The sequence below is a fragment of the Egretta garzetta genome, unplaced genomic scaffold, assembly GCF_000687185.1.
Source record: "Egretta garzetta isolate BGI_Z169 unplaced genomic scaffold, ASM68718v1 scaffold345, whole genome shotgun sequence".
Lineage (NCBI taxonomy): Eukaryota > Metazoa > Chordata > Aves > Pelecaniformes > Ardeidae > Egretta > Egretta garzetta.
Genome location: NW_009259692.1, coordinates 121,125 through 137,024, shown reverse-complemented (window position 1 = coordinate 137,024; position 15,900 = coordinate 121,125). Strand labels below are relative to the sequence as shown.

General features: G+C 43.5%; 1 protein-coding gene across 3 annotated transcripts in view; it reads left to right on the top strand.

The window, feature by feature from the left end:
• The window catches only part of RANBP3 (RAN binding protein 3), a 42,809-nt gene extending 30,683 nt beyond the window's left edge, over positions 1 to 12,126 (top strand). For 2 of the 3 annotated variants that reach the window (XM_035894285.1, XM_035894287.1), the window contains 7 exons: positions 1,326 to 1,404; positions 2,363 to 2,465; positions 3,360 to 3,484; positions 5,638 to 5,758; positions 6,405 to 6,547; positions 8,423 to 8,603; positions 9,546 to 12,126. In XM_035894285.1, coding sequence (XP_035750178.1) covers positions 1,326 to 1,404; positions 2,363 to 2,465; positions 3,360 to 3,484; positions 5,638 to 5,758; positions 6,405 to 6,547; positions 8,423 to 8,603; positions 9,546 to 9,589 — 796 coding nt within the window. In that variant the 3' untranslated portion in view covers positions 9,590 to 12,126. The remainder of the gene's footprint in view (positions 1 to 1,325; positions 1,405 to 2,362; positions 2,466 to 3,359; positions 3,485 to 5,637; positions 5,759 to 6,404; positions 6,548 to 8,422; positions 8,604 to 9,545) is intronic. The other variant, XM_035894284.1, reaches the window with a different exon arrangement.
• Positions 12,127 to 15,900: the final 3,774 nt, after the last annotated feature.

The following is a 15,900-nucleotide window of genomic DNA, read 5'->3' as shown; positions in this document are numbered from 1 at the left end:
CCCTCCTCTCAGGCAGTTGTAGGCAGCGATGAGGGCTCCCCTCAGCCTCCTCTGCTCCAGGCTGAACCCCCCCAGCTCCCCCAGCCGCTCCCCAGCAGCCTGGGGCTCCAGACCCCTCCCCAGCTCCGCTGCTCTCCTCTGGACACGCTCCAGCAACCCAAGGTCTTTCTTGTAGTGAGGGGCCCAAAACTGGACACAGTATTCGAAGTGTGGCCTCACCAGTGCCCAGGACAGGGGGAGATCACTTCCCTACTCCTGCTGGCCACACCACTCCTGATCCAAGCCAGGATGCCTTTTGCCCTCTTGGCCACCTGGGCACACTGCTGGCTCATATTCAGCTGCCTGTTGACCAACCTCCCCAGGGCCTTTTCCAACTGTAGCATTGCATGGGGTTGTTGTGACTGAAGTGCAGGACCTGGCACTTGGCCTTGTTGAACCTCATACAGTTGGCCTGGGCCCATCCATGCAGCGTGTCCGGGTTGCAGAGCCCTCCTCCCCTCGAGCAAATTGACCCTCCCACCCAGTTTGGTGTCATCTGCAAACTGACTGAGGGTGCCCTTGATCCCCTAGTCCAGGTCACTGATAAAGATATTAAGACCGGCCCTAGAACTGAGCCCTGGGGGACACCACTTGTGTCCAGCCACCAACTGGATTTAACTCCGTTGACCACAACTCTTGGGTCTCAGCCTTCCAGCCAGTTTTTCACCCAGCAAAGAGTGCGCCCGTCTGAGCTGTGAGCCGCCAGCTTCTCTAGGAGAATGCCACAGGGGAGGAGGATGCGTATTCCGTAAGGAAGATATGAGGGCTCAGATTTGGTCGTGAAACTTCTTGGGGAGGTTGTAGCGCTGCAGCTCATCTAATGAAAGGCATTACTTATCCCTGCTACTTTTGCTTCAGTTATGATACTGCAAGTGGTTTTGTTTCAGTTCTTTTTCTTTATGAGAAAATTGACCTAAAACCACCTAGCGGTTCAAGTTTGTGCATGTAGAATACTGTTTAAAATAAAAGTACGTTATATGATTAAACAGCAAGCCCTCACATATTCAGCATTGGTTAATATGTAATCAGATGTATGAAGGGAAGACACTGACAAAATTATTTGTCATTATTCTGAGAGAATTCTCATTCTGTAAACCCAGCGTGTGTTCTCATGTCACTAAGCTGAATTCATTTTTGCTTATGTTTCTGTGTCAACCGGTGCCTAATTCTTAAAGCCAGTGCCAATGGCTCACCTTTCGAGGAATTTTATCAGTAGAAGATCAACAGATATTTTTCTGACTTACAAAACCTGGTTTGATTTGGTTTTTTCTTTTTTTTTTTTTCAGTGTAGAGAACTCTACAAACAGTGCAGATGCATCTAGCAACAAGTTTGTTTTTGGACAGAACATGAGTGAGCGAGTCCTAGTGAGTATCCGCTGTGTGTGAAATGTTGTAATTTTGTGAGTAGTTTGTTATAGGTTCTCTCAGGAATTTTGAGAACCTTTAACTATATTTGTCACTGGAGCATGGGGGGGGTGTTCAGTGGTTTCCCTTGTAGGTAACTTATTTTGAGCGCAGCGTGAGGGCCTTGTTAGGAGCTATTGCTGCAACAGCAGTGCTCTCCAGGATTTCCCTGCCAAGCTCTACCGGTGTATAGGAGACTGAGGGCCTTCTCGGTAGCGCATGTGGTCCTCAATTCCAAGCACTTTATGGCACAGCTTGCTTCTTTAAATGGCTTCTTCAATACAAGCATTTGCGGGTGTTTTGTGTTTGTTACCCTCCAAATTGAGAACGGGTCAGTTAGGAGACCCCCAGTGATGGGATTTCGGGTCTGGCAGTAAGGCAGCTGCCCCAGTACTGAGCTAAGACCCCCAGTGATGGGATTTCGGGTCTGGCAGTCTGCCCCAGTACTGAGCTGTGATTCAGGAAAGTCTGTCTTTATTGTGTAAAGTATAACTCCTAGTGCCTCACCGTTTCCTACCGTTGTTTTTATTGCTCTGCTGGTACAAAAGGGAAACGCTTAATGCTGTGCATTCAAACCTGTCTGACCACGGAGCAGGGAGTTCGGTCAGGTGTGCCTTGCGTTGAACTGTGGCTGAAATTGGTTTGCTTTGGTGAATGTAACTTCAACATAAGGGTTGAAATTTGGTTTCAGTTCGGGTGAAAATAATTTGAACTAGTTTTCAGGTCATGCTCCATGCAGTTCTTTGGCCGGAGCAGTAGGATAGCTTTTACTGTGAAAGGATGCGATTTGTGGGATTCTTCTTTTGCTGCATGGTTTATAAATGCTGGGGCTTCCCTCAGTAACTGATCACTAGTCTTGTTCTGCAAAATTAATGTGTGCTTTCTCTCTTCTGTTTACTGCCGCCTCTTTTTGCGATAGAGTCCACCAAAATCGAATGAAGGTAGTACAGAGAGTAATAAGGAGAATGCTGCTACAGAGTCTGGGTCTGAATCATCTTCTCAGGAAGCCACGCCAGAGAAAGGTGAAAAACAAAATATTATCTTGGGAATGGTAGTTAATTGTTTAAATTATTGCCTTTTTCATTATCCCATTACTTTATAAAAACGTAACATTTTTAGGTTGCCTTACTGTCTGCTGTAACCGAAGATACAGGCTTGCAGTGTGCTGGATGCTATAGGTTCTCTTGTCTTTTTGTCTTTAATATTAACACGTACAGGCTACGGTGCCTTTTTCATAGTCGTTCTGTGGTATCGGGAGTATCTTCAGCAGAATGAAAGTAGATGGAATTAACAGAGCAGGTACTTGGACCTACAGAGCGTAGAAGAGATGTGGCAAACTGTTTTTTAACAATTCTATTACACTTCCAGTGACTGAATGTTTGAGTCAAAAGTGTGTTGTATTGAGTGGGTGCACCAAAAGTGCTACTTGAACCAAGAACTGCTTGCTGGATTCTAGACTTACGTGACGCCTCAGATTGGCAAGATTTTCTGGACATTTTGGGAGCTGTGGGTTTTCTCCAGAAAAACTGCTTGCAATCCAAAACAAATGTGGAAAATGAACCGTGCTGTAGGTGTGCAGGCACAACTGTATGGCTGGTAGCAGTATCAGTTCTGCTGGAGCGCCTATAGCTATGTAGGTGTCTGTGTGTTAGCAAAGGCTTTGAAATATTGTATGTGGGGAGAAAATTTGTCAATAACTTACCCCTTCTGTCCCTTTTGTTGTCTTGTGCTTTTAAAACAAGTCTTAAAAGACAAGCTTTAACTTCTGCTTTAAACTTCAGTTCTATTTCTAATGTTCTATTAATGTCTGTCCGCTGTACTTTATTCCTCCAAATTCCAGTATACTTGTGTGAGACCTTTATAAGTGTTACAAAATTACCTGCTACTCATTCTCAAACTTTCAAAATGTTGTTCAGCTAATAATATTTCAGAGTCGCTGGCAGAGTCTGCAGCAGCCTATACTAAAGCAACGGCGAGGAAGTGCTTGTTAGCGAAGGTAGAAGTGATTACTGGGGAGGAAGCTGAAAGTAATGTGTTACAGGTAAGACGCGGATAAAGTGGAGGAGCTTTGAGTTACTGGGGATTCACGTGGGTGTCCAGTGAATGCACACCAGCTCAGCCATCCTCTTGCTAATGGACTTTCTTGTGTTAAACCGCGAACTTTGAATATTTCTTATCAGATCCTTACTTTATTGTTAGTTTCTTCGTGCTGAATAAATTTTAGTGTTTGGGCATCCAGATGAACCTCAAGCATACTTTCCTGAATCCACCACACAAAAGCTTTTATCTTCTACAAAACGATTGTTTGAAGAAAATTTAAATGAACTAAATATTTTTAAGTTCTTTAATTATTGTACTAAAGATTTTTTTAAACTCAGCATGGACTGTTATGCCAGCAGTCTGGTTTCTCACATAGCAGAAACCATAAAACCGTACTCAGGAATTTGTCTTGAGGTACTTAATTGAATTAGTGATGTTTTAGAAGGACGTTCGGTCATGACTTAGACTCCCGATTTTAATCGTGATTTATTTAACATTGTAGTTATTCATTAACTTAAATATACTTATTAACTTCAGTATGTCCTTAAAAATGTGCAGGGTTTTCATGTAACGCTAAGTGGTATATCTGTTTTTCCTTCCTCTCTTTATCCTCCAATTAGTTTTTTGTTCTTGATCTTTACAGTTTCTCAGCCTTTGAACTGCATTAGCTTTTAAGGACAGCTTTTTGTTCTTACAGACACGCTGGTCTGTTCTGACATCACAGATGCACTCTACCAGTACACTCTGTGTATCAGTTAAACCTGTATTATCCCACAAAATAATAATATATAACATTTGTCTTCTCAGACTTAACTCTGGTTAAGACATGAATGGTCTTAAACGGTTGTTCTGGTGTTTCATAGAATCACAGAATCGTTTAGGCTGGAAAAGCCCTTTCAGCTACCCCAGCCCAACCGCTCCCCTACCCCTGCCATCCCACCCCCAAACCCTGGCCCTCAGCACCGCCTCTGCCCGGCTGTTAAATCCCCCCAGGGCTGGGGACTCGACCCCTTCCCTGGGCAGCCCCTTCCAGCCCCTGACAGCCCCAAGGGGAAGGAATTGTTCCTAATGTCTAAAAAGACATGATGAAACCTCTGTTTCTGTATAATTCAGAAAATCCTGGATGCTTCATGTAATCGAACAAGACACTGAAGAGATGAATGTCCTGTTTCACTTAGGAAAACAACAAATTTAGCAGTTGTTATACTTAATAGAGGACTGATTTGTGTGAATATGTTGTAACTGAACAGACCTCTCACCTAACTTCTGTTGGTTTTTCCCGTGAAATTCAATGCACTGGAATCCTGAATGGGACTTGTACGGACAGAACTATGTTAACGTTGCAGAAATGAAGTGCACAGAGCGAGGTGTTCTATGTTGGAGAAAATGAGAGAAATGGAAGGAATGAAAAATGGAAATATATTCTCCACCTGGTGCATGCCATGTGGGGAACTCGAGGGGTGACGGTTTGAAGTATGAAACCTTGGCAGTGACAATGAAGGTGGATTAGAGAGGGGGATATAAACCACAGATGTTTAGCAGGGCAGGTAAAAGGGTGCTTTTATGGGAAGCAGGAACAGTCCTACTGTTAGAAAGTACAAAAGGTGTAGTTTTTCAAACTGAAAAACGCTGCTTGTTTATTTCTGACTTTGTGTGGGCCAGGCTGTATGAATTGGTAATGAACTAACACATTTGTTCGTCCTTTCTTCCTTAATACAGGAAGAATTTTGCTTTGCTTTCATTGTGCTGGGTCTTCCCAGCAACAAATACCACTGTTGGTGTGAAGTGCAGCTGACTTTGAAAGAATTGACTGATGTAAGACTATAGAGGGCTCTTACCCAGTCTCTGACCACAAGAAGTTTCCTCTGTGGAAGTTTGTACCTTATCTGAAAATTGTTCTTGTTGTTTGATCTTGAACACGGGTATTCTTTAAGAGTATCCGTCTTCTGTTACTAAAACCGTATGAAACCAGATGGCATATTTTGAGGAATAGACTGCAAAAGAGAGGAAGACTACTCTGGCTTCCCCAGCTATAAACAATTTAGAATTCCAGTTTGAAATCTGAGGGGTTTTTACCCAGCTGTAGATGATTAAATATGAAATACAGTATTACTTCAATCAACCATTATGCTACAGAGATATTTTCTGTTACAGATTCAGTGCAAGCTGTTTGTATTTGATAAAAACTCTCAGTCTTGGGTGGAAAGAGGTCGAGGACTTCTGAGACTCAATGATATGGCCTCGACAGATGACGGAACATTACAGTCTCGGCTGGGTAAGAGGAACCAGGGAAATGAGGTACTGGGTGATGGTCAGTGCTGTCTTCATGGGATGCTTCCATGACACAGAGCAGCATTCACTTCAGGTTATGTCCTAGCTACAGAAACTCAGAAAGCAGTTTGGACCTTTTCTCTTGCTTCAATTTATGACCATTTCTTCCCGAAGATAGTATCTCTTCATATCCTGCTATTGTAGCAAATCATCCAGTTACTGCTTCCCACACACACCCCCCCAAAAGCAAGCTGTATTTATAACTAGAATATTAGACTAGAAATTCCTGGTAACATTCTTCAGGTCTGGACTTTTTACCTTTTTGGGGTGGGGTGCTTGTGGGCAAGGGATTTTTGAATAGTGCATGACGGTTCAGAATGGGCATTATCCTGAGATTATCAGCTCAGATCCAACCACTGAACTTTGGTATATTAATTATAAGACTTTGGACTAAATGCCTTTAGACATGACTGATAATCTTTAATAGCCTGCGTTCTTCTCAGTTGTGACAAGACTTCTGTTCTAAGGGCTTTCCCCTGATACTCTTTGTAAAGAGACTTAAACATTCACACAATAAAAAGCCACCTGGAGTGTTTTGAACTTCCTGTTGTGTCTTTTTCCACCTAACTGATCTTTTATGTTGGCTTTAGTGATGAGGACTCAGGGGAGTCTCCGGTTAATCTTAAATACCAAGCTCTGGGCTCAGATGCAGATCGATAAAGCCAGCGAGAAGAGTATCCGGATCACCGCCATGGATACAGAGGACCAGGGAGTTAAAGTTTTTCTTATATCAGTGAGTACTGGTTTTTGTTTAGATCTTAACCTTCCTACTAAAATTGGTGCTTGCCTAAAATGTAGTTGAGGGTAACGTTCCCACTCTTCTTTGCACTCTACCTCCTTACCACTACCCTCTCCCCAAAGACAAGGGGCTTGGCAGGCTTTGCTTGTCTGAAAAGCCTTCCTAATTGTGAAGAAATTCCACATAAAAGGCTGCTCTAGGAAGCCAGATTGTCCAAAGCATTGACCATGGAGACATGGGATCTGTTCTACACGTATTAAGACTGTAACTAGTGTAAGATTCATGCTAATCATTTGTTATCAAGGGAGACAGACATTTCATAGATCTCTGTGTAGTAGCTTAACCAAAATTAGATGTACCAGAACTTGTAGTGTGAGAAAGCTGTCATTGTCTGTCTACAGCATGGGTGGATGTATCAGTGCTCACTGGAAGTGAAACGCTAAATATCTGTCAGGAACATTGTTAGTAGTTAAGGGTGCCACATTTAAACTTTGATTTTTCTTTTAATACAGAGTTATTCCAAGCAGTAGCAGAACAGGAAAGTGATTTCTGTGCTTGGAAACGGGGAAACAGCAATCCCAATTAGAATTACTAAACCACTTGAGAGGTTATGACACAGTCAGCAAGAAAGAAAGGTCATTCCCTAACGTCAGCTAAGAGCACTTACAGATTTTTGAGAGGTCTGAATGCATTCTTTTGACTTACACTGATTCTAGGCAAGGGGTTACTAAAGAATTAAGTGTTCTTGTGGATCAGAAATTAAGAACAGCAACAAATGGTCGGCTTCCCCTGTGACATTAGGTTTGTAGGACTGGGATCTGGAGTCCCAGAACAGAACTTAAATGGTACCGAATATCCACTGATGAAGAAAAAGCAGTGAAATTAATGGATAACTCTCAGCATTTTTCTAAATTTGACGAGTTAGTCTGTCATCAGGTTATTCACTATTTATTTTAGTATTGATAAAAAGTATCTTGTATGGAATAATTTATTCACTGCAGCTCAATGCAGGGGGATTTTGCAGATAGAGAGGTGGCAGATTTAAATGACAGATGAGGAGGGTGGAAACAATTTTTTTTATGAAAGAACCTGAGAATTGGGATGGTTGCCTTACAGCTAACTTGGAGTAATGGTCATAGTCGTTAATATGAAGACTTCATTGATATACTGAAGACAGTTTCATAGTATTCAGAAGTGAGTTCCCTTTTAAATAAAGTCCATTAAATACTTAATTAGACCTAAAAATGGATTCTTTTGAAGGCATGAAGTAGCCATTAACCTTAGAGTAAAAAAAAGTTCTTGGACAGGCTGTCACAAATGCTTCTCTGAAACACCTGACCGGTATAAGAGTGTAAAAAAAAAAAAAAGTTGAATTATCACTTGGCTGACTGCATGTCTCTTCAGTTTTCTCATTGAAATTTTATGTCAATGCATCATGAAACAAGAGACTTGATTGCGATTAACTAATACGTGAAGTTGAGTGATAGATGAACCTGGAAAAATCTGTTTAAGACAAACTTATTGATTACACATCTTTTTAGCCTAAGCTTTTCGGGGGGTATCAGGAAAGCTGCGTGACTCCTAGGTGAAGGAGGTGATATAAAATCAGCTAGTACTGGTTATGTTAGCCAGAGAAAGTCGGTGCTGAGCAGAGAGGAATATACTCTCACCATCAGGGTTTAGTATATCCAGCATCTTGCTATGTATACCACAACCCCTTCTGACCTAGTTTGAAAAACCCTGTATGAGAAAACTGAAGAGTAGATGGTGACATTTGGCATGACCAGTGCGTATTACATAAGCGGTGTTTTATTCTGTTATAATTATTTGCACCTTTTTCTTGTTTTTAATATTTAAAAAAAAATGTAGGCAAGCTCTAAAGATACAGGGCAGTTGTATGCTGCGTTACACCATCGGATCTTGGCCTTGCGGAGTAGAGTGGAACAAGAGCAAGAAGTCAAGAATGTAGCACCAGAGCCAGAGGTAACGCAATCAAATGAGGAAGACAGTGATGATGATGTCATTGCACCTTCAGGATCAGTTGGAAGTGGTAAGCAAGAAAGACAACGGAGTTTCCTGTTTTCCTTATATTTTTCTTTGTTGTCCTTTAAGGCAGGCTGTCCTCTCTGTGAATTATAGGTGTACTTCTGGCCTGTTAGTTCTCGTAGGTGTTTGTGGAATAAGACTCATTGCCCGAATTGCCTTTTTGAACGCAACTGTTTCTTGCTGCTTCTTCAAACTGGTAAAAAGGCCCCTGTGCTGCTTCCATCCGAGTTACATGTCACAGTTTAGCAGAGGTTATCTGTGCTACAATTAGTTCTAGTTTTGTTTACAGGGTTTTTAAGGGGTGGCTCTGAGTTTCGTTTTTGCCTTACACGTGGCCAAGGCTTGCACGGCAAACCCGAGATGACTGTCTTGGGCTACCTCCAGCAGGCAGGATCCAGACTGACCCTTGAGTAGTGCTGTTTGGAAAGCAGAAGGTTTGCAAAGGGGCGTGAAAAGAGTGTAATTAATTTCATTGTGCGTGAAGAGACCATAATTTAAGAAAAGCATGAGTCTTCCATTTGAGGAAGGCTTCCTTCTGTACTCCTGACTTGGGAGTCATCTGTGCTCTGCTTTCCTGTGGCTTGGAACTTCCAGCCTTTGACAGAAACTAGTCCTCGATCCTGATTCACTGCAGGGGAAAAAAGAATGAATGAATACAAACAAAAGCAGTGGGTGGATTGAAGAGGCTGGAAACTGAGCTTTTGGGCTCTGGGATGCTACGGGGATCCCCGGACCAGATTAGACAAGAACATAAAATTCTGCAGTGGACAGAACTTAATCTGGAGAAGGAAGATGTAAGGCAGGGGGAGGGGGAACTTCACAGTTCTCACCTGTCATTGGAATCCTAAGTCTGGGACTTCTGTAGGCTTTTCAGGCAGGGCCTCGTATTGTAAGGCAAGAAACAACAGATATTTCTTATGACAAAGAACTACTTTCTTCGTTTCAGGTCCTAATGATGAAGGTGACGGGCAGAATGTTGGCAGCACATAGCAGATGTGAGCCGATCTGCTTGCAAGGCTGCTATGAACACCATCTTGCAGGCATCTCTGGATACCCCAGGCCAGCTATTATTTCAGGCAGTGTTGAAGGCTCCAGGACTTAAGAACTGTGCATCCCTGTTCTGTTTGTTTGGTTTTTTGGTCTGGATCAGTAGATTCCACACAAAAAAAGCAGACTTGGAAACTACCTGAATGTGGTTTGGGACGTGAAAGCTCATCATATTGATGAGCCAAAAAAAAAAAAACCAAACATTTCCCCTCTTCCTTGTAATTGAAATGGCACATTACAGCTTGTCACAGCTTTTCATTGGGACCTTTTGACTGTTTCTTCAGTAGTTCATGTCTTGCAGGCCTCCGAGATAGAACTTTCCGACATGGTTCCAACTCGAATTCTGCTTTCCTAACCCCTCTCCCCCTTATGAGTTTCTGCCACCTGCAGGGAAACCGTGTCCTCAGCAGTTCCTACGCTCACTGACTGCCCTTTCAGGTTCATTCTCTTTCTGAACTGCAGATGGGGCAGGTGATGTTTTTACCTTTCAATCCCGCCGTAGGTTGTGGACACCGTTGTTCCCTGTCTAGTGGGTTTGTAAACAGAGAGAAACAAAACATTGTGGTTCACGAGAAAAGCTTTTTTTAATGCGGTAATAAGAGACTTCAAAGTCTACAGGACGTTTTGCTAACTCCTTTTCTTTCTTCCCATTTCATTATTATTATTTGGGGATTTATATTGTGGTGATACTTTTTTATTTTAGTTTTTCAATAAGATGCTCTTGTGTGTTGAAAAAGTGAAACTATTGTTTTGTACTGTTCTTTTCTGTTACTATTTAAGGGAGAGCTAAGCCACTATATATAATAGATGTTGCATACAATTTTTCTTAGAAAATTCTGTTTCTGTGGCTACAGTAATGCGTAGGAGGCATACAGGTTACACCTTCAGAAAAGCGGATGAGGAAACAGCTGTGTTAGCCCTTGGAAGAATAAAATAGGCTCATGTAATGAGCTCTGTCAGCCATTAAGATAAATCTGTATAATAAAGCAGCTCTCATTTAATGGCTTGATTCAACAAGCCATTTAAGCACTTGCCTGACTTAACTACATGTGAATAATCTTATTGAAGTCAACGCAACTATTCACGCTTCAAGTTGAGTACGTTTTTAAACACCTTGCTGAATTAACGGCCTTAAATAGAAAATTAACTTCTAACCCTTCCTGTCCCTGTTCTGTTTCCTGAAGTCTTGCAGCATGAAGAAAAAGGTAATCTTGCCAGCTTTGAATAGTTTGGGCTGAAGGATATTGTACTCTGTTCCACCAAAATAAAAGCAAGAATGTGTTTTCCTGTGTGTAATTCTGAAGTCCTCCTACTGTAACCATAACTCACGTTTTGCTTTGGATGTTTTCCAATCATTTGGGCCTTCTGTGTGAAAGTGGAGGTTTATTTTGTTATTAAAACATACGGTAATTCTTGGCCAGCAAAGTTGGAATTTGGTAGTCACTAAGAACAGTGACCACATCGCTCTCCCTAGAAATCCCCCAAACTGTTCTGTTTCCTTTTGTAGTTTACTGATAGAGAATTTCTGACTTGCTTGCTCTTTCTCCTGTAGGTTGAGGAGCTCTGAAATGTACCGTTTAAAAGAAAATTAGAGGGGAAGAAACATTTAATGTAGCCTGCATTGAAAATGAAAACCCAGGTTGTAGCACAAAAGCAACTTGGCAATGATTCAAATAGCAAAACGGTCCGTATTGCCTCTATGTCAGCGAAAGACACTTTCCACTGGGAGGAAAGAACACGGTTTTTACCTGTTGTTGGTTGTTAACCCTTGTTGGAGACTTAAGCTGTTGGGGCAGGGGGTGCTTTACTTTTCCTGACAGCCCGTTGAAGGAACATCTTGGATTACTTGTCCAGGGTGTGAAAAGGGCTAATGATTAGCTGTGCCACTGCATTTGTGATTTCTCTGGATTGTCTGCTCATGCCTTTTTGCATTTTGTTTTTTATTTTCTCCTTAGAGTTATGGGGTTTTTAACCATGCACAAACCTGTTGGTGCACCCCTTCTCATGCAGCTCACTAACAGAAGCAGAGCGTGTTTCTTACCCACCCACCCAGTTGTTTCTGCATCACAAGGTCTGGGGAACTTGTGTATTTTCCAATAAGTGATCTGCATTTTTGGATCTTGCATCTGTTTTACACTGAGATAGTCAGATGTAAACAACCTTGGCTTTTCAAACAACCTTGCAGCATGAAGCTGCTTGTTGCCAGCATAAAGAAAATTAACAAGCGGGGCCTAATTTTGGAGAAATGAATGTTTTATTTCTTGGTCCCACACTCCACAGGGTCTATGCAGAGCCTCTCTTCCAGGTGCTTTACCTGAAATGAAATTTTAGGTGCATGGAGATTCAGAAAAACGGACTAAACCGTTGCTTTGGGGTTTAGTGGTGGTACACAATCACCTACAGCATTCTAAAAAAAAAAAAAACCAAACCAACCTGGCAACTGTTTACTGATACAAATGTTATTTAGGCTGGAAGCTTTGCATATATGTTTATAGTGAAGAGGAAAATACCAATGAAAACCACTAACGGAATTGGCCACAGATTGAGTTCAGGCCCTGCCCAGCAAGATGGAGTTAGGCCAAAGCAAAACTCTTATGTCACTCTCTGCTTTAAGCCTTAGGAAACCAGTGACAGGTAGAAGCAGATAACGCCCACGCCTTTTGCCAGATTTGTGCAAGGCTGTCATATCAAAACGTACGCGGGAACTACATGAAAGCTTTTATCAGAAAACAGGCAAACAAAATGCCCGAAGCCCTGCGTTGTATTTCCTGTGCTGGGCAAGGGCTGTTTGGAGGGAGGTTGGTGATGGCCAGGTTTGCTGTCTTACATCAACCTTCCCTTTGCACCACCCTCCTGCTGCATCTTTGCTCATAGGTGGTGTTAAAGAATTGCTAACAGCATCCATAACTGTGTATCTTGTTTGGGCTGCCTTTCAAATTTTCCAGGCCTGCTGCATCTTTGCTCATAGGTGGTGTTAAAGTATGGATGCTGTTAGCAATTACTGTGTATCTTGTTCGGGCTGCCTTTCAAAAAAAAGGAAAAAAAAGATACTGAAGAGTGTAAGAAAGTTGAGCACATCTCATGGGGAGAATGTTGCAAGAATGGTGGTGTTACTAAAAGCTGAAGTAAAGCTCTTAGCCATGAAATTAAAAATAAGATTCCACCCACGGGAAATACAAATGTTAAGGTAAGAAAATGTGTAGTTCCAACATCTTCCTATAGTCTGGTTCCCAGCAGATGATGCGCTGCTTCAGAGAAGGCAGGGCAAGGGAAGGATCTGAATAAACAAGTCCTCAGCAGTTGCCACTGAAACCAGCCTGGGCAGACGTCCAAACTGGTAGAAGCCTGCAGGAATAGAAAAGCTCCAGCTTCGTGGTGGTGAACCCCCCCCCCGCCCCCCTGTTTCCAGTCACTGAGCAATTCTGTTGCTTAGGTATTGCTGCCATTAAACGACTGTTCCTAAAGCGTTCCCCTTCTGCGGTTCGGCCTCTTGTTCTCCCAGTGAGTGTAGAAAATGGTTTATTTCCTTTCTAGAAACATGTTACATATTTGAAAATTTACCATGTTTCCCCATAATCTTCTCTAGTTTTAGGAATTCCAATTATGATAATTGCCATAATTTGTCATGCAAGATTTCATTAAACTGACTTTTCACTGTGTGTGCTTTTCTCCCCTTGTTCTTTTGGTCTTGCCGTGCACTGACTTGGCTTAAGCGGAGCTCTGGAGTCCATGATGCGGGTAGCAGACAATGTTATAAAGGTGTTTTAATTTTCCAGGGTAATTTCTTTTCCCCCCTGTGAAGATTAGCACAGAGGTGCTAACAGAGTTGCTAAACTAAACTCTTCGAGTCAATCCTGTTTCCTAGGTTATGGCATAGGTATCTTGTGAAGGAATGCTCAAAGATAATTTCTGTAAATAAAAGTCTCTCGTTTAAAGATGAGCTTTCAGAGTTCCCTTTCGACTACCTCCTTCCAAGGGCCTAAAGGCACAAAAGCTTAATTTGTCATCAAGAACACTGAGTTCTGTTGCTGGAGGCGGGCAGTGAATGCCTTTTCCAAGGATATCGGTGAATGGAACTTGGGGTATATTTTAAAGGAGCCATTCCTGGTCGGATTCTGGTAGCTTACCCTCGGTACTAATGTTGTATTTGATGTCCTCCTCCTGCTCAGGAGACTGGGAGGTATTGGTTGAGCCCCCAGCTGGAGGACATCAGCTGTGGGTAGCAGTTACCTGAGCAGTCCCTGCAAAATGCTTTTTGTATTGGCTGCTGGGAAGCAGCTCACTCATTGGAGTCGATTTTGCAGATGAGATCTGATTCCTGTTCTGGAGAGTTGAGAGTGGGAGTTGAGATGCAGACAGGAGGTCTATTGAATAAGGCCATAAAAAAGCTCCAAAAGAGGGGGAGGATGGGGAAATGTTTTGACTGTGACTTGGTGGTGGGTGGTTCTGCCCTCATTTCTAAAAAAAAAAAAAAAAAAAAAAGTTGCAGAGGTAAAAGGAAACAAGTTATTTGCAGCTTGTACGCTGGCAGGTCGCTCCCCCCATTAGTGAAGGGAACTAACGCTCTCCCTATTCGCTAATGGGTTTGTAGCCATAGCCTACAGTTAATGATAAAATACTTGGGGTTGTTAGAGGTTGGAGAAGCCCTTTAAGCTCATCAAGCCCAACTGTTCCCCCAGCCCTGCCATCCCACCCCCAAACCCTGGCTCTAAGCACTGCATCTCCCAGGCTGTTAAATCCCCCTGGGCAGGGGGAGGTTCTATCATTCTATGTTTAAAGAGTAATGTTACTTGCCTGGATTGATTTATAGTTGCTTTCCCTGGAAATTGCCTGTTTATAGTAAGATAACCATTACCTCTTACTATAATGGTTCTCTAATGAGCACTAATTGCCTAGGAAGTGCCTTACAGCATGAGGGTGGGCTTCTGAAAAATAAAGCCGAGCAGCAGTGTGCAGGTGCCCAAGGTTAACTCTGGTCTGTGGGTGAAGGGAGCAAGGAGCTGCACAACCCCAGGCCCTGGCAGCTGCAGGCGTTGCTCCTGCGGCAGAGGAGTCTGTGTCCTACCCCACTCATCGGTGGAAGGCAGAGTTTGAATCCCCTGTGTGTGTATAATGCTCAGGACCAAACAGCTTTTAACCACTGCTTAAAGCCTGGCGGGCTGCATGTTGCCTAATGCTGGGGAGTCTTGCCCCAATGCCAGGCTGGGGGACTTCCCTGTGTTCATATTTGGGAAAGAGCATTAGCACCCTGTGCTGCCACCCCTGTCCTAGTCCTGCTGTCCAGAACAGTCGCGCAGCCTGGGGTTAGATGTGCTTAGAAAGGTCCTACCAGGGGGAACAGAGCTGTGCTGTGAGCCACGGCCAGCGAGGGCTCCAGCGTGGCCTTTGGGCTTGCGGGGGAGAGCAGCCGAGCAGCTCTGGAGTCACAGGGAGTCATAGAGCTTCCCAGAGCTCCTGTCCCCCACTGTGCCCCTTCTCCAGGGCTGGGAAAAGCCGCCTGGCAGCGCCCCGCTTAGCACTGGGGACAAACAGCTTGCTCTTGGGATAAGCTGGGGCAGAGCTAGCGCAGGGCTCCAGCTGCTTTGAGCTCCTATCCCAGGGAAGGGGTGCTGGGGGCGCTCCAGCACAGCAGGGAAATGCACAAATAAAGCATTTAATGCCCTTTTCACATAAAGGGGAAGGAGAAGCCGATGGGTGAGAGAAAGCTTGAGCCAAGCCTCGGTCACAGACTTCTTCCATTCTGCTGCTGGAGTTACTTCAGCGGGGGGAAGCAGACCTGGGAGCGCATGGCTTGAAGGAACGCTGCTGAGAAAGCCTGGCCCTGTGTCGCTGAATGCTTTTCTTGGCAAGCTGAGAAGGGGAAGAAGAAATACTTACAGTATAGGCGACAGTAGAGCATGGCCTAAGTGTGTCAAAACATCTCCATTATGTCAGAAGGAAAAAATGGAGTTTCCAGTGTAACTACACAGCGACAGCTAGAGAATTGGGACATAGGCCTTGAAAATTCGTAAAAAAATAATTAAGTACCATTTAGTTATAACTATAGCCCCTGCACAAAAAACACCTCACCACCCCCCCCACAAGACAGTCACTGAGAAATGCAACCGGTCAGGGCTGCCCGATGTGTGGGTTTAGGTTTGGACACGGAGCTGCACCACCTGAAAGCAACTTAAGAGCCACGGATTGGGTGGGAGCTGCAAATATGAGAGGCAACTGCTTTTCTAAAGGATTTCCAAGGGAACGCTCCAGCCGGG